General features: G+C 58.2%; 1 protein-coding gene across 1 annotated transcript; it reads left to right on the forward strand.

Annotated features, from left to right (window-relative positions):
* Positions 1-9,019: 9,019 nt before the first annotated feature.
* Positions 9,020-17,791, forward strand: LOC141976875 (T-cell-interacting, activating receptor on myeloid cells protein 1-like). The gene is made up of 4 exons (XM_074938041.1): positions 9,020-9,050; positions 11,282-11,566; positions 16,021-16,311; positions 17,664-17,791. The coding sequence occupies exons 1-4, from the start codon at positions 9,020-9,022 to the stop codon at positions 17,789-17,791; spliced, it is 735 nt and encodes a 244-aa protein (XP_074794142.1).
* Positions 17,792-18,108: the final 317 nt, after the last annotated feature.

Below are 18,108 nucleotides of genomic sequence, written 5' to 3' on the forward strand. Positions count from 1 at the left end.
TTTTGCCCCCCGCAGAGGCTGCCGTGGGGCCAGAGCAGCCAGCTGCGGCCCGGCACTGCCAGCCCCTGGGGGAGTGGCTCTCGCTGGGCAGAGAAGGGGAGTCTGCCTGAGGCCGCCGGTGCGGAGGGAGACTTTGAACGGGGGAACACGCGCGCCGTGACCTGGCCGCAGGGCTGAGGCAGCAGAAGCTGCTGGAGCAAGAGAGAGAGAGAGGCGGAGGGATGGCAAGCAGCCGCCGGAAGGGGCATCGAGCTGTTCCCGAGAACAGCCAGCAGGAGGCGCCAGCCACGTGGCGCGTGGAGCACCCCGTCACCCAACTGTTCCAAAGCCGACAGAGGTGCTGCACGTAGGGAAGAAAAACCAAGCGCAGCAGGGCAGGGTGGGGGCGAACGGGCCTGGCAGCAGCACGGCGGAGACGGATCAGGGAGTAGTGGTGGATCACGCCCTCAGCATGAGGCAGCCATGCGATGCCGTTGCAAAACAAAAAGCAAAGGCAGCTTTAGGCTGCATTAAGAGAGGGGCAGCGTGCGAGTCCCGGGCGGTGAGAGTCCTGCTCTGCTGGGCGCTGGGCAGGCCGGGAGTGCTGCGTCCAGCTCCGGTCACCGCTGTGCAGAAAGGATGTGGAGAAACTGGAAAAAGGATCCAGAGGCGAGCGAGAACGATGATGAAAGGGCGGGAATGCAGCCACGTGAGCAAAGGCTGGAGGAACCGGGCATGTTTAGTTTGGAAAAGAGGAGATTAAGTGGGGTTACGATCGTGGTCTTCAAATACTTGAAAGGCTGCCATAAAAAAGATTGAGAAAAGTTGTTCTCTTGTGGGGGGGCTGTGCCTGCGGTTGAGAGCTGCGTGGAGCCGCTTGTGTGCCTCCGCATAGGAGCCGGACCTGCTGCTGGCCGCTTCCGGGGGGGCTGCGTGGTCTGCGGTGCCAGGAGAGGTAGGAAGCCTGCCTCTGCGCCCCCGCTGCACTGCTGACCGGGAGCCACACGAGGTAAGCCAGATCTGCTTCCTGCACCCTAAACCCCTCATCCCCAGCCCCACCCCAGAGCCTGCACTCCCAGCCCAGAGCCCTGACCCCCTCCCGCACACCAACCCCTTGCTCCGGCCCAGAGCCCCCTCCCACACCCTGGACCCCTCATTCCCCGCTCACCCCACAGCCCTTGTCCGCGGGGAAGGGGACCCCTTTGTAGCAGAAGCTTCGCCCAAGCATTGCAGCTGCTGCTTCTGGACCCAGGCTCCCTGCTCAAGTAGGGCCTGGTCTAACCGCTCGGCCCGGGGCTGGGGGGATTTCCAGCCCTGCCCACCAGGTCAGATGCCATTACCCACGCGCAGGGGGCATGGGTAACACAGGGGGCTCAGCACCCACTGGACCCCATTCTCCTTCCAGGGCCCAGGATAGAACCCAGGAGTCCTGACTCCCACCCCTCCCTGCTCTAACCAGTAGACCCCCCTCCCCTCCCACAGCCAGGGATAGACCCCATGAGTCTTGACTCCCAGCCCCCCCTGTTCTGCCCCCTGGACTCCAAGAAAACTCAGCCCGATAGAGGAGAGGCCCCGTGCCCCATTTCCCGCCCCCCTGAGCCAGCCAGGCCCTGCCCTGGGGCTGGATGGGAGCCTGCGCCCCCTAGAGGAGAGGCCCCGTGCCCCATTCCCCACCCCCATGAGCCAGTCAGTCCCTGCTCTGGGGCCAGCCGACCCCCCCATATCACCTTCCCCTACAGCCCCTCCTCCGCCCTTTGTCTTCTGACCCAGCTAAACAGGCCACCTGGGCCTCCTCTCTTCTGTCCTTTGTTCCTCACTGGCTGGAACCGGCTGGTCAGGTCCCCGGGGTCCTCCTTCCTTGGCCCTTTGTCCTCCCACTGGCCAGAACTGGCTACTCCTGGTCACTAGTCACTGGGGTTCCCCATCTCCAGGCCGCTGTCCGGGATCCAGGCTGCTAGGCGAGGTCACACCTGGTCCTCTCTCCAGTCCCGACCCCCCCTGCTTCCCAGCTGGGCATCTGATCTCACCGGCCCCAAGCCCCCGCTCTTTCCATTGTCTTCTCTCCAGGTGAACAGGGTCGCCTGGGCCCCCTCTCCCCTCTTCTGTCCTCTGGCCCCCTCTGGCTGGAACCAGCTGGTCCGGTCACTGGGGTCCTCTCTTCACAGCCCATTGTCCTCCCACTGGCCGGACCAGCTGTGACTCCTGAGCTGGGCCTCCCGGTCACCAGTCGCTGGGGTCTCCGATCTCCAGGTCATTGGCTGGGGTCCCAAGTTCCGTCGCGGGTCCCCTGTACCAACCAACTCCCTCGCCCATCACCTCGTGAAACCAATAACACCCAGGGAAACTGAGTCCCACCCCCTCTGCATGCAGCCGTTGAAAAGACCAAGAAAACCCCCCACTTCGTCACATCTCTTCCCCCTTCAAGTCTGAACTGAGCGGGGTCACTTAGCCAGTCACCTGGGGAAGTTCAGGGCCCCCGCCCCGTGATAAAGCATTGGCTTAGATGTGCTGTGTGGAGGGATGCCAGGCCTGAGGCCCGGAGAGTTTCCTGTGCTGGGTTCAGTTGCTCAATAAATCCTCCTGTGTTACGCTGGCTGAGAGTCGCTCCGGGCTAGAGAACAGGGGGGCATTATTCCCTCTGGGCGTGGGGGCCCCGGGGGTCAGAGCGAGTGGACTCCCTGCGGGGACCCACAGCACAGACAGGTGTGCTAAGGCTCAGAGAGGTGCAGTTCCAGGAGGTGGAGGGGCCTAACCCCCGAGAGAGAGTGGACCCCTGAGAAGGCACTGAAGGGGGTTCCCCCCAGGGAGTGTGTGGGGCCAAGAGTGGGCACGTCCTGTGAGTCCGTGACACACCCCAATTTTGGTCACGGATTTCTGCTCCCCCATTTCTCCTGTGTCCCAGGCGGGCCCCAGGGCGGCCCGTGGGTTCTGTCTGGCGGCCGCTCGTGTTGGACTAATCCCGTCTTTCTGTCTCGCCAACTTTCCCCTCAACGTTCATTCGTCCAGGTTCTCGTGAGGCTGCCTGAACTTCTCACTCACCTTCGTCGGTTGAACCCACCCCGGGGGGACATTGGGAGGCTTTGGTATCACAGCCTCCCCTGGGGTGGGGAGATTTGGGGGGCAGGGGAGAGGGAAGCTCTGGGGGGTTGTAAAATAGAAATACAGGGCCGGGGAGGTCTAGGGAGAAAGAGGGAGAGAAAATGGGGTGGGGGACCCTGCTGCAGAGAGAGGAGGGGGACAGAGACCTGGGGGGCAGGAAGTGCCATTATTCCATCAGCAGGACCAGATGCAGCATCCCCACACAGAGGGGGCCAGGGGCTCTGTCTTAGGACGCCGGGGGGCCCGGCTCAGGGCTGGGCGATGAGCCCTGATAGGTACTACTGGGGGGATTTAGGGCCAAATGAACCCTGCCCAGTGCAGCCCTGGATGGGCGGGGAATGACCTGGATCCCCAAGGTGGAGGCTGTAACCGAGGGGTGGCTGGTTTAGAGTTGATGGGGACCCCCTGGCAGGAGCTGGCTGCGAAGGCAGGTGGCAGATGGGTGGGATGACCGTGGCTGTGAAATGCTGGGTACTGGCCCTAAGGAAAGGGAGCGGGCAGAGTCTGAAATCCAGCCGGGAAAGGGTTAGTTATCGAGTGCTTGGCCCCACAGTGCCCCGGGCTCCCCACAGACACAGGCGGTGCTCTCCCTGTGATGCTGTATGGACTTTGGGGGACATGTGAGGATATTATGAATACCAGTATTGTAAAATTGCAATGAGTTATGATATGCCTTGTAAGGTATCTGCAAAAATGTTATAATTTGCCAGGTATGATAATCTTGTTTCTGTGTTTGTATCACCTTTGTATTGTAAGCTATATTATAGTATGTCTGAAGTTCCAAACTTGTGTTGTGTATCAGGATGACACCCCCAGATAGCCTGGCATCAGCACTGCCTAGCCTGCTTGACGGCCCATCAAGGGCCATCAGCTATACAACTGACCCACTGAGAGAAGGCAAGGGATACACCTTATGACTCAGCAAGGCATGCAGCAGGGATTTGCCTACACCCCCATGAATTTCCCCAACACCTCCCCAGTTGTGAACTAGTTACGTGCAGAGTTGCCAATTTAATCACTGGTTGGAAATTTGAATTGACATTGAAACATTAATACACACTTTGAAAGCCTATACAGTATATGATAGAATCATAGAATATCAGGGTTGGAAGGGACCTCAGGAGGTCATCTAGTCCAATCCCCTGCTCAAAGCAGGACCGATCCCCGACTAAATCATCCCAGCCAGGGCTTTGTCAAGACTGACCTTAAAAACTTCTAGGGAAGGAGATTCCACCACCTCCCTAGGTAACACATTCCAGTGTTTCACCACCCTCCTCGTGAAAAAGGTTTTCCTAATATCCAACCTAAATCTCCCCATCTGCAACTTGAGACCATTACCCCTTGTTCTGTCATCTGCTACCACTGAGAACAGTCTAGAGCCATCCTCTTTGGAACCCCCTTTCAGGTAGTTGAAAGCAACTATCAGATCCCCCCTCATTCTTCTCTTCTGCAGACTAAACAATCCCAGTTCCCTCAGCCTCTCCTCATAACTCATGTGTTCCAGTCCCCTAACGATTTTTGTTGCCCTCTGCTGGACGTTTTCCAATTTTTTCCACATCTTTCTTGTAGTGTGGGGCCCAAAACTGGACACAGTACTCCAGATCAGGCCTCACCAATGTCGAATAGAGGGGAACGATCACGTCCCTTGATCTGCTGGCAATGCCCCTACTTATACATCCCAAAATGCCATTGGCCTTCTTGGCAACAGGGGCACATTGTTGACTCATATCCAGCTTCTCGTCCACTGTAACCCCTAGGTCCTTTTCCGCAGAACTGCTGCCGAGCCATTCGGTCCCTAGTCTGTAGCGGTGCATGGAATTCTTGCTTGCTAAGTGCAGGACTCTGCACTTGTCCTTGTTGAACCTCATCAGATTTCTTTTGGCCCAATCCTCTAATTTGTCTAGGGCCCTCTGTATCCTGTCCCTACCCTCCAGCGTATCTACCTCTCCTCCCAGTTTAGTGTCATCTGCAAACTTGCTGAGGGTACAATCCACACCATCCTCCAGATCATTTATGAAGATATTGAACAAAACCGGCCCCAGGACCGACCCTTGGGGTACTCTGCTTGATACCGGCTGCCAACTAGACATGGAGCCATTGATCACTACCCGTTAAGCCCGACAATCTAGCCAACTTTCTATACACCTTATAGTCCATTCATCCAGCCCGTACTTCTTTAACTTGCTGGCAAGAATACTGTTGGAACCTGTGTCAAAAGCTTTGCTAAAGTCAAGTAAGAACATGTCCACCTCTTTCCCCTCATCCACAGAGCCAGTTATCGCGTCATAGAAGGCAATTAGATTAGTCAGGCATGACTTTCCCTTGGTGAATCCATGCTGACTGTTCCTGATCACTTTCCTCTCCTCTAAGTGCTTCAGAATTGATTCCTTGAGGACCCGCTCCATGATTTTTCCAGGGACTAGGGTGAGGCTGACTGGTCTGTAGTTCCCAGGATCCTCCTTCTTCCCTTTCTTAAAGATGGGCACTACATTAGCCTTTTCCAGGCGTCTGGGACTTCCCCGGATCACCACGAGTTTTCAAAGATAATGGCCAATGGCTCTGCAATCACATCCGCCAACTCCTTTAGCACTGTCAGATGCAGCGCATCTGGCCCCATGGACTTGTGCTCGTCCAACTTTTCTAAATAGTCCCGAAGCACTTCTTTCTCCACAGCGGGCTGGTCACCTCCTCCCCATGCTGTGCTGCCCAGTGCAGTAGTCTGGGAGCTGACCTTGTTCGTGAAGATAAAGGCACTGAGGTCACGAAGACAGAGGTCGCGCAGCCCCTCAGCATCTGAGGCTGCACCATCAGGGGCCTGACAACAGTTCTCTCTGTCCCAGGGTCTCGCCACCCCACGAATGTCTCCTCGTTGACCATCACCTTCCACTCCCACTGGGGGTCCGAGGGGCCTGACCTCAGGAGACTCCACACAGACATATAGGTTGGGGTCAGGAGTGGGAGCCTGTCCACCACCCCACCCATCTGGCTGACGGAGTCTATGGCCTTGGGACCCAGCAAGGGAGCTAGACACCGGGGCTTTTCCGCAGGGTCCCCCTAGTTCAAATCTCCAGCCTGCTCAAAGGCAGCGAGGTGGGCATCCACATCCCCTCCTCCTTAACCAGGGGAAGCAATTTAGTCTCGAGGTTCCCTGCGGAACTGGCCCCCCGGGGTCTATCCCCACTCACCCCGGGGAGGTCCCCTAGGCCTCTCCGCTCCCCCACCGCCAGTTCATGCTGCTGCTGCTTCTGCAGCTCTTTCTCGGGCTCTCGCTGTCTCTCACAGTCCTCTTGCTCTCTCGGACTCAGCTCCAATGCCATCCGTCTCCGATCCCCGGATGGGGAACCTGATCGTGAAGACCCCCGTCTGGTCGTGGACAGGAGTCTTGGGGATGCCTGGCTCCCACTCCAGCTGCTCCCAGATCCTGCTATAGCCCCATTTGGGGTCAGAAATCTGTTCCTTAGAGCGGTCATCCTCCTCCAGCTGCACGATTAACTGTGCCTTGGTGAACTTTCCAATGCTCAACCCTCTCTTTCTGCACAGGGTTACAATGTCCTTCTTAAGGAGACGGTGACAGGCCGTCACTCCGCTCTTCCCAAGTTGTTGTGGACTCACAGGCCTGTGTGCTCTCAGCTCCCCACTGTTTCCAGGGAGAACCCCTCGTGTGCCAGCCCTTCTCGAGGTCACCACCTCTTTGCCAGGGTCGAGCTGCAGACTCCTCCGCCCCTGGGACTGCTCACCGTAGTACTGCACAGTCCTTCTTGCTGGTCACACACTCCCAGGGGTTAACTGCCCCCCGAAACTGCTCCTCTCTGAGCCTTCAGCACACCTGGTCCTCATCAATCCCCCTTCGTTTTACTGTTCCCCAGTCACTTACTGCAGGAAGCGCCATCCGCAATACATCCCACCGCTGCCACCAGTTGTCACGGAATCCCTGGGCGATGCTCTGGAACTGCTCCCCACGAAGCCAGTCAGGACTCTGGTGAAGTCTCCTTTCTGTGAGCAGCCTGTCTGCAGGGCAAACAGCTGACACAGCTTCCACCTTCCTGGGTCTGACCTCGGAGCATTCAGCATCCTCTGCCCCTCCGTGCGCTTCCCGCAGCAAGTCCTCCCAGGCGGGGTCTTGGGGAAGCCAGAGGGTTCTGCCCCCCAACTCCGCAGTCAGACGTGACTCTCAGCCAGCCAGTAAAACAGAGGTTTATTAGACGACAGGAACATGGTCTAACACAGAGCTTGTAGGTGCAGAGAACAGGACGCCTCAGCCGGGTCCATTTTGGGGGACAGTGAGCCAGACAACCCCGTCTGCACTTCACTCCATGTCCCCAGCCAGCCCCAAACTGAAACTCCCTCCAGCCCCTCCTCCTCTGGGCTTTGTCCCTTTCCTGGGCCAGGAGGGCACCTGATACCTTTGTTCTCCAACCCTTTAGCTCTCACCTTGCAGGGGGGAAGGACCCAGGCCATCAGTTGCCAGGAGACAGAGTGTCGGCCATTTATGTACATTGGCCCTTTGCTCTGCAATAATTACACCCCCTTATCCCACCACCTGGAGACTTGAGAAATGCATAGGGGAAACAGGCACGCCTACAGTATTCAAGAGGAAACATTAAGAAGAGTCCCATTTCATCACAGGTACATAGGGCAGGGGGCAGAAAGAGGGGGACAGGGACATGAGGGGACATGGGATGGTGGGACATATATGGGGGAGGGGATATAGGCCAGGGGGCTGAGGGTCCCAATGCGTGAATGTTGGGGGTGGGGGGTGAAGGCTAAAGAAGCTGGGGAGCCAGAGCTTGGCCATCTGCCGCGGGTGTGGGGGGAGTTTCTCTTGAGCTCTTTCCCCATGATCTTGCCCTCACCCCCCGTGTCCGTTTTGCAGCACCCTGAGGTGAGCTCTGCCCTGGGCCCTGAGATGCGCAGACCCACTGCCCCCAGTATGGGATCGGAAAGGGACACGGGGCCTTTCACCTCTAGGGGGCTGGCTCAAATCTGTGTCCTTTTCTCTTAGCATTAGACCCCACCCCCCCAACCAGAGCCAGAAGAGAACCCAGGAGTCCTGGCTCCCAGCCACTCCCACCCCCCAATCACTGGACCCCATTCCCCTCCCAGAGCCGGAGTATATAACTGGGTGGGTGCCGGGCATCAGGTTTACACAGAATTTCACTGGCAGTAGAAGAAACAGGAAGCGAGCGCCGGCTCTGGCCAGACTTCCCCTTTCCTGGGTTTATCCACTGCTCCTTTATCTACTCAGGATCTACATTTACCCCTCCCTCCCCTGCTCACGGGGACCAGAAACCACAATTCCCACCCGGCTAAAACCCCCCTGTAGTGTCTCTGTGCCACATCACTCAGCTAAGAAGGGTGTGTGCAGTGATGGTACCTGAGAAGGAGGTTGGCCAGCTGCCTTCACCCTCATGCTCCAGGGCCGGGTCTGGGCCCAGCTGGGTGAGGAAGGAATCTCTGTCCCGCTCCTTGGGAGAGGGTTTCTTTGTGGGGGGTACTGTGTGTGGGGGGGTAGAAACCCTCCTCTGCTCTGAGCTGCTGCTCCAGGGAGGCTAGACGGGCCTGTTGGAAAAGCTCAGGGCAGCCTGGACACCTCTTGACACCTCCTGAGATTCCCCTGTTCCCAGCTGGTCCCCGGACTGGGCAGCTCCCATGTGGGGCTGGGTTGTGATGTGGGTTGCAGGGGGGACCAGGCAGCTGCAGGAGGGGATATGGTTTGCTGGGTGTTGCAGGGAGCTGGCTTTGCTTTGACCGTGGTAGATATGGGCTGGAGATTGTAGAGAAACCACCTGAGGGGAAGAAAGGGGACAAGCGCATCACGGGCTTCCTGGGGCTGCAGCCCCCGGCGCAGTTCCTCATTCTGCTCACACTCGGGCCTCAGGCTCAGTGGAGCTCAGCACTGGGGTGTTGGTGGCAGCACTGAGGGGCCCCCCACTGCCCCATCATGGCGTCTGCTCTCACCATCCTCTTCCTTGGTAAGTATCGGAGACAGCCAGGGCGTGTGTCCATGTGGGGGGTGGATCTGAGACCAGGGCGTGTGCCCAAGGAGGGGGATCTTAGACCAGGGTGTGTGCCCATGAAGGGGTGGATCTGAGACCAGGGCGTGTGCTCATGGACAGGGGATCTGAGACCAGGTTGTGTGCAAAAGGAGGGGTGGATCTGAGACCAGGGTGTGTGCCCATGGCGGGGTCGGGTGGAAATGAGACCAGGGTGAGGGATCCAGTTGCTCTGGGATCTGGTCACTAACGAGCCGTCTCCTCTCCAGGCTGCTGGCTGGCTGGTCACAGCGGGGCATGGGGAGGTGAGTATCAGTCTGGGGGGAGAACAGTAACATCAAGGATGGGGGAGGGGATCTGAGTCCTGAACCTTACCCAAAACTCAACACAAACTCCCCCTGGGTGCTCAGACCCGTCCCAGTTCTTCTCTGCCCCGCCCCACCAGGGAGTAACAAGGAGCCAACCTTGGCTCCCGGGGTCTGACAAAGCAGATGGGAACCATCCACTGGTTCAGTGTCCTGCCCCCCAGGCTGGGAAGATTGCGGAGGGTGGGGGGAATGTGGATTTATTTCAGCTCATACAAACTCACAGCCGCCCACCCCACGATCCCAAGGCCTGGGGAAAGGTGGGTCTCTGCACTGATGGGACGCTCAGAGCCAGGCTCTGCCCTGAGCCCAGCAGAGGGGACAGAGTCACTGGGGGGTTCCCCAGCCACGGGGGAGAAGCAGCCACTGGACATTGAGGGCTGAGGGAGGGGGGATCCCTGCCCCCAGCGGGAGCTGCAGAGCAGGGGGGCCTTTCCCAGGTAACACATCAGTTAGGGGGTGACGGGCGGAGCTGAAGGTTATAAACCTCAGTGGATAGTAGAGACTTGCAAAGTCCCCTACAGGTCAGGGGTGGTGCTGTGTGTAAGCGGGGGAATGGTCCCGCTATTGTGGGGAACTTTCCTGGCTTATACCCGCCCCGGTGGGATTGGCTAGCGAAAGGATCTGAGTCCTTGCTCCCCCTCCCTTTACCCAGTGGCCTGCCTGACCTGGAGGGCTCCCCTTCCTCCCTCCCGTGTGGCAGAGTCCTCGTAACCCCGGCAAGGCTGGGCCCCAGATTCCCGGGGGGCTCGACCCCCAACCTTGTTGTGGTCACTTCAGGAAGGGGCGAGGGTGTCCCCTCTCCCGGGTGCTCTCTCTGCGCTGGATGCTTCCCTGACCCCCTGATCATTACAGACAATTTCTTACACAAGAATCAATTTTGAAAAATAAGGAAAAAAATGGGGAAGGTGAAAGGAAAACCCGTCACCCCGCTCTGTGGCCCGGGGACGTCACAGCCAGCGTGTCTGGGGCTCCGGTGGCTGCAGCTCCGCTCCCAGGACAGGGCTGCTCTGTGGGCTGCTGCTTTGACTCTGCTCCCAGCAGGGACCTCCTCCCCAGGCTGCTGTTCTGGCCCCTCTGGCTGGCCCGGCTCTGGGTGCTCCCAGCTCAGCTCGGGCCCCTGCTTTCTCCTTAGCTCGGCCCCCCTCTGTCTGCCCCAGGCAACTCCAGCTCACCCAGAGGACGGGAGCCCCTGGATTCCTGACTAGCCCGCTGGCCCTGGCAATCAGGCTCACCTGGAGCGTTGGCCTCTCCCCATTGTTCCTGGGGACTGTCGGTCTCAGGGTCCTGGATTCCCATTGACCCTTCCCCTTGGTGCTGGTAGCTAGCAACCAAAACACCCCGAGTGAATGTCAGTAAGGGGACAACAGTCCCGTTACATGTGCACAGAACCCAGGAGTCCTGGCCCCCATCCTTCCTGCTCTCCTCACTAGACCCCACTCCCCTCCCAGAGCCAGGGACAGAACCCGGAGTCCTGGCCCACATCCTCCTGCTCTCCCGCCTAGACCCCAAGCCCTTCCCAGAGCCAGGGACAGAACCCAGGAGTCCTGGCTCCCAGCCCCCTCCCAGCAGAGAAGCCAGGGCGTGAATGGACCCCTAGAGATTAGACTGGTCTGTCACCCACTTGGGAGCAGAGCTTTGGGCCCCCAGGGTCTGGGGTTGCTCCGTCTCTCATGCTGTTAGCCCAGGGCTCAGAGGAAACTCTGGGCCCCTGTGGAAAGGCATCCAGGAGCCCGTCCCCAGGGCCGCCGGGTCTGACCCACCACTGAGGCCGCGTGGTGAGGACGGGCCCCAGGACTGGGTGACGGGGCCTGCGTCTCACGGCCTGTCTGCTTCCCCCTGCAGAGCCCAGCTACCCCAAACCCAGCATCTCCCTGAGCCCCAGCTGGGGGGTCTCCCTGGGGGGAGCCGTGGCCGTCTGGTGTCGGGGGCAGCGCCAGGGCATGCGGTTCGTGCTGAATAAAGAGGGACGCCATTTCCCACCTGTGGCTTCGAACGGGTTGGAGGCTGTGTTTCACATCAGCAACGTGAGCCGGGAGGACGGCGGGAGCTACAGCTGCTCCTATCAGAACAGATCGGGGTCAGCCCCCGCATCGTCCCCCAGTGACCCCGTGGAGCTGGCGGTGAGAGGTGAGGGGCCCGGCTCGGCGTCCCCATTCCCAGCCCCACCCCCGCCCGATCCTCACAGGTGCTAATGCGACACTCAGAGCCAGGCTCTGCCCTGAGGCATGACCCAGCAGTGGGGATGCCCAGCCAGGGAACGGGGACGGAGTCACTGGGGGGTTCCCCAGCCAGGGAAGAGCCGCAGTCCATGGGGACTTGGGGCAGGGAGGTGACTTTAACGCTGCCCCTTGTGCGTAGGAACCGTGAGTCGCTATTTAATCCCGTGATCCCCTCCCCTCTGTTCTCCTGGCGCGGCCACAGACTCTGTGTGATGGGAGCACATCACGGTTTTCAAAAGTGTCCTTCTTTGTCGGGGGGCCTCAATCTTGGGGGATCTCAGACCGACCGCCACAAACCGAGATGCCCACAGTTAGTGGGGACCTCTGCAAACACTGGCCTCGATAGCGCTGGATCCCTTGTGTTGGGGGAGCATGTAGGGCCCCGCCATGGTGAGGACCCCGTTGTGCCAGGCGCCGCATAAACACACAGTGAAGAGACCGTCCCTGCCCTGGGAGCTCATGAAGGAAAGTTAATCTGACTGTGACTCAGGTTCCCCCTGCAGAATGGGGATAAAGATACCTCGCTGCCTCCCAGGGGGCTGACTTCCTTCCTGTGTGGGGCTCAGGCCCTATAGTGCCAGGCTCCAGAGAGCAGCCTCTGAGTCGCCCTGTGCTCGGGGGAGGGGGGGATGCAGTGAATAGGGCAGGGGCCACACGGCATATGAGGACCCCAAGAACTAGGCAGCCATGGCTCCATGTGTGTGGGACTGGGAGCCCAGGTCACAGGGCCAGGTTTCTGGGTCAGGGGGACTCTGGAATCTGGGAGAGAATCTCTGCCAGGGGGCCCCTGGATCTGCCCATGCCAGGGCCAGACGGGGAATCATCGAAGATTAGGGTTGGAAGGGACCTCAGGAGGTCATCTTGTCCAACCAACTGCTCAAAGCAGGACCAACGCCAACTAAATCATCGCAGCCAGGGCTTTGTCAAGCCGGACCCTAAAAACCTCTAGGGATGGAGATTCCACGACCTCCCTTGGGAACCCATTCCAGTGCTTCACCACCCTCCTAGTGAAGTAGTTGTTACGGGTTGGATCACAGAAACCGCCTTGAGGCTCCCAACTGATGTGCCAAGACTACTTCTGCCCCTGCCCTCGCTGCGAGCCTGGGACTCCAGAATCCTGCCTTGCTGTGCCAGACGCGCTTGCCGGCCAGAAACACAGACCCAGGTCTGAAGCACGTCCCACAAGCTACAAGCTTAAGTGAGAGCAGCTTACAGAAGTGCTCCTGTCTTAAACACTCAGATGCCCAACTCCCAATCAGGTCTAAACCCCAAATAAGTTTGTTTTACTCTGTATAAAGCTTATACAGGGTAAACTCATAAATTGTTTGCCCTCTAAATGCCTGACTCATCTAATCGCCTTCTATGATGAGATAACTGGCTCTGTGGATGAAGGGAAAGCAGTGTACGTGTTGTTCCTTGTCTTTAGCAAAGCTTTTGACACGGTCTCCCACAGTATTCTTGCCAGCAAGTTAAAGAAGTATGGGCTGGATGAATGGACTATAAGGTGGATAGAAAGCTGGCTAGATTGTCGGGTTCAACGGGTAGTGACCAATGGCTCCATGTCTAGTTGGCAGCCGGTATCAAGTGGAGTGCCCCAGGGGTCGGTCCTGTGGCCGGTTTTGTTCAATATCTTCATAAATGATCTGGAGGATGGTATGGATTGCACCCTCAGCAAGTTTGCAGATGACACTAAACTGGGAGGAGTGGTAGATACGCTGGAGGGCAGGGATAGGATACAGAGGGCCCTAGACAAATTGGAGGATTGGGCCAAAAGAAATCTGATGAGGTTCAACAGGACAAGTGCAGAGTCCTGCACTTAGGACGGAAGAATCCAATGCACCGCTACAGACTACGGACCGAATGGCTTGGCAGCAGTTCTGCAGAAAAGGACCTAGGGGTTACAGTGGACGAGAAGCTGGATATGAGTCAACCGTGTGCCCTTGTTGCCAAGAAGGCCAATGACATTTTGGGATGTATAAGTAGGGGCATTGCCAGCAGATCGAGGGACGTGATCGTTCCCCTCTAATCGACATTGGTGAGGCCTCATCTGGAGTACTGTGTCCAGTTTTGGGCCCCACACTACAAGAAGGATGTGGAAAAATTGGAAAGAGTCCAGCGGAGGGCAACAAAAATTATTAGGGACTGGAACACATGACTTAGGAGGAGAGGCTGAGGGAACTGGGGATGTTTAGTCTGCAGAAGAGAAGAATGAGGGGGGATTTGATAGCTGCTTTCAACTACCTGAAAGGGGGTTCCAAAGAGGATGGCTCGAGACTGTTCTCAGTGGTAGCTGATGACAGAACAAGGAGTAATGGTCTCAAGTTGCAGTGGGGGAGATTTAGGTTGGATATTAGGAAAAACTTTTTCACAAGGAGGGTGGTGAAACACTGGAATGCGTTACCGAGGGAGGTGGTGGAATCTCCTTCCCAAGAAGTTTTTAAGGTCAGGCTTGACAAAGCCCTGGCTGGGATGATTTAGTCGGGGATCGGTCCTGCTTTGAGCAGGGGGTTGGATTAGATGACTTCCTGAGGTCCCTTCCAACCCTGATATTCTATGATTCTCTATAACACTTATCGAGAGATATGCACAGCTGTCTGCTCCCCCCCGCCCACCAGATATTAATACATACTCCGGGTTAATTAATAAGTAAAAAGTGATTTTAATAAATAAAGAAAGTAGGATTTAAGTGGTTCCAAGTAGTAACAGACAGAACAAAGTGAATTACCAAGCAAAGTAAAATAAAACACGCATGTCTATGTCTAATCAAACTGAATACAGATAAAAACCTCACCAGTTCCAGTAAGCTTCCTTTTACAGACAAATCTCCTTCTAGTCTGGGTCCAGCTATCACTCACATCCCCTGTAGTTACTGTCCTTTGTTCCAGTTTCTTTCAGGTATCTTTGGGGGTGGAGAGGCTCTCTCTTTAGCCAGCTGAAGACAAAATGGAGAGGTCTCCCACGAGCTTAAATAGACTTTCTCTTGTGGGTGGAGACCCCCTCCTCTCTCCTATGCAAAGTCAAGCTACAAAATGGAGTTTTGGAGTCACCTGGGCAAGTCACATGTCCACGCATGACTGAGTTCCTTACCAGCCACGCCACATTCCTGGGAAAGCCCAGATGTGGACTGGCATCTCCAAGTTCATTGTTGGCTTAAGGGCTTCTTGATTGGGCACTTACTGAGAATAGTCCTTTCTCAGGAAGCTGACCAACTGCTTCACTAAAACCTACTCAGAATCAAACAAGTACGCAGCCAATACTCATAACTTCGAATACGATAATGACACATGCATACAAATAGGATGAATAGATTCAGTAGGTCATAACCTTGACAGAGATATGTTCGCTGTGGGAAGCGCACGGAGGGGCAGAGGATGCTCTGGAACTGCTCCCCATGAAGCCAGACAGGACTCTGGGGCAGTCGCCTTCCTGTGAGCAGCCTGTCTTCAGGGCACACAGCTCACACAGCTTCCACTTTCCTGGGTCTGACCTCGGAGCATTCAGCATCTTCTGCCCCTCCATGCGCTTCCCACAGCGAGTCTGCCCAGGTGGGGTTCTGGGGAAGTCAGAGGGTCCTGCACCCCAACTTCGCAATCAGACGTGACTCTCAGCCAGCCAGTAAAACAGGTTTATTAGACGACAGGAACATGGTCTAACACAGAGCTTGTAGGTGCAGAGAACAGGACCCCTCAGCTGGGTCCATCTTGGGGGGCAGTGAGCCAGACAACCACGTCTGCCCTTCACTCCATGTCTCCAGCCAGCCCCAAACTGAAACTCTCTCAGGCCCCTCCTCCTCTGGGCTTTGTCCCTTTCCGGGGCCAGGAGGGCACCTGATTCCTTTGTTCTCCAACCCTTTAGCTCTCAACTTGCGGAGGGGAAGGGCCAGGCCATCAGTTGCCAGGAAACAGGGTGTCGGCCATTCTCTGTGTCCAGACCCCTGCACACACCTGCCCTCTAGGGCTCTGCAACGATCATACACCCTTATCCCACCCCCTAGATACTTAAGAACTGCCTAGGGGAAACTGAGGCACCCCCACACAATTCAGAGGAAACATGAAGAACAGTCCCACTTCGTCACACATATATACATTGACAAGTATATTTTCATAAAGCCTTATGGGGGCACCGTCACAATAGTGTTTCCTAATATCGAAACGAGACCTCCCCACTGCAACCTGAGACCATCGCTCCTTGTTCTGTCATCTGCCCCCACTGAGAACAGCCCAGCTCCATCCTCTTTGGAGCCCCCCTTCAGAGAGTTGAAGGCTGCTATCAAATCCCCCCTCACTCTTCTCTTCTGCAGCTGGAGGCCAGGGCTGGGTGGGTGCCCGGGTCTGGCTCTCACAGCCTGTCTCCTATGCGCAGATCCCAGCTTACCCAGACCCTCCATCTCTCTGAGCCCCACTGGGGTCACCGCCGCAGGGGCAGACGTCACCATCCGGTGTCGGGGGCAGCGCCGGGACGTGAGGTTCTTCCTGCACAAGGCTGGAGACCTGAACCCGCCAGGACACATGGACCCTGCTGGGGACGGGGCCGAGTTCCACATCCCCAGCGTGGGCCGGCAGGATGGAGGGAACTACAGCTGCAGCTACCGGCCCCGATCAGAGCCCTTCGTCTCCTCGGACCCCAGCGACCCCGTGCAGCTGGTGGTAGCAGGTGAGGGGCCCGGCTCCACGTCCCCGCTCCCAGCCGGACCCTCAGAAGGTCGGCACCCAGATGGGATGCTCAGAGCCAGGCTTTGCCCAGAGCCCTGGGACTCCTGTGGACAGGGAGCGGGGACAGTGTCACTGGGGGGTTCCCCAGGCAGGGGCAGCAGCAGCTCCTGGAGGGTCACAGCTGAGGGAGGGGGGATCCCTGCTCCCAGGGGGAGCTGCAGAGCAGGGGCCTTTCCCAGGGGATGCTCCCCCGGCTGCCCCCGCACTGGGGATGCACAGAGGAATCAGGGCCCAGGGGCTGCCCAGCCAGCTCTGTCCCCAGCCACAAACCCCCCTCCCCGGGACTGACAGTAACGATCGATGCTGAGTCACAGGCAGAGTTGGATTTAGGTTTCCTGGGGCCCTGGGCCAGAGCAAGGGGGAGTCTCTCCCCACCTTTTCACCTGCCCTCCCTCTCCTGTCCCGCCTCCTCGGCCTGCGGCCCCACCCACAGCCCCACCCCTTTCTGCCCCTTCCCCGGTCCCGCCCCATTCCGTCCCCACACTGCGGCCCCGCAACCCATTTGCTAGTTTGTGCCCCCGCCCACCTTGGGCCCAAGACTGGGGAAGCTCTGTCCCCCCACCCAGCCCCACACCCAGCTGGATCCTCCGGGGCTTTGCACTGATGGGACGCTCAGAACCAGGATCTGCTCTGAGCCCTGTGCCCAGCAGAGGGGACATCTGGCCTGGCAGCCGGGACGGAGTCACTTGGGGGTTCCACAGCCAGGGGTGAGCAGGAGCCACTGGAAGTTCAGGGCAGAGGGAGGGGGGATCCCTTCCCCCAGGGGGAGCTGCAGAGAAGGGGGCTTTTCCCAGGGGGATGTTCCCCTGCATTGCTCCCGTTCTTGGGAGCCATAGAGGAGTTTGGGTCTGGGGCGGTGGGTACTTACTGTGGAAACAGGTCATGATGCCCAGGGGTGGGTGGGGCTGAGACATCACGGGGAGGGACAGAGGAGTCCTATGGGGACAGGGAGCTGGGGTGGTTCCCTGTTGTGGGGGGCTAAGACCCTGAGACTATGATTGTTCCTATCCCCTGGCCTGGTCCTGGGGTGCCGGGTGTCTCGGGGGCAGTTCGTCCACCTGGGAGCCCCCTTCACCAGGGAAACTGAGGCTTAGAGCCCCTGGGGCAGCAGGACGTGGCCTTCCCTTGCGGGTCCAGCCCCAGGGAGGCGCCTGGGAAAGCCGCGGCGCCTGGGAAACCCCCAGAGGGGGGCTGGGCTGGTCCTGCTGGATGGGGTGTTGGGGGCTCCAATCCGAGAGCGGCCGATGTCCCCATCCGAGCTACCAAGTGACTCTTCCCTTCCCCCCTCATCAGCTCCCCCAGGGTGCCCTGATTTCACCAACGCCAACATCGCCCGCCTGGCGCTGGGCGCTGTGGTCCTGCTCGTCCTGGGGCTGATCCTGGCCGAAGCCTATTACAGCCGCCTGAGGGAGATGCCCTAGGTGAGGTGATCCCCCCTTCTGAGCCCCTTGCTCCCCCCAGGGCCTGGGCCCAGGGTGACACGGGCCCCTCTAACCCGCCGTCTCTCTGTGCCCCCAGGAGTCTAGATCCGGCCATGCTGGGAAAAGAATCTCCCCGGGGGACGAGCCGCTTCCCCTCGGGGGAATGAGATGCCAGCACAAACCACCATGCTTCCAAATACCCCGCCTCAGAGAGTACCCCCCCCCCCCGAAAACAGCTCCCGACCTGACAGCAGCTCCCCAGGATTGACCCCCCGATGCCGTGTGTGACAATTGACTGTAGATGGTTTATTTACCTG

Source organism: Natator depressus, chromosome 23 (genome assembly GCF_965152275.1).
Source record: "Natator depressus isolate rNatDep1 chromosome 23, rNatDep2.hap1, whole genome shotgun sequence".
NCBI lineage: Eukaryota > Metazoa > Chordata > Testudines > Cheloniidae > Natator > Natator depressus.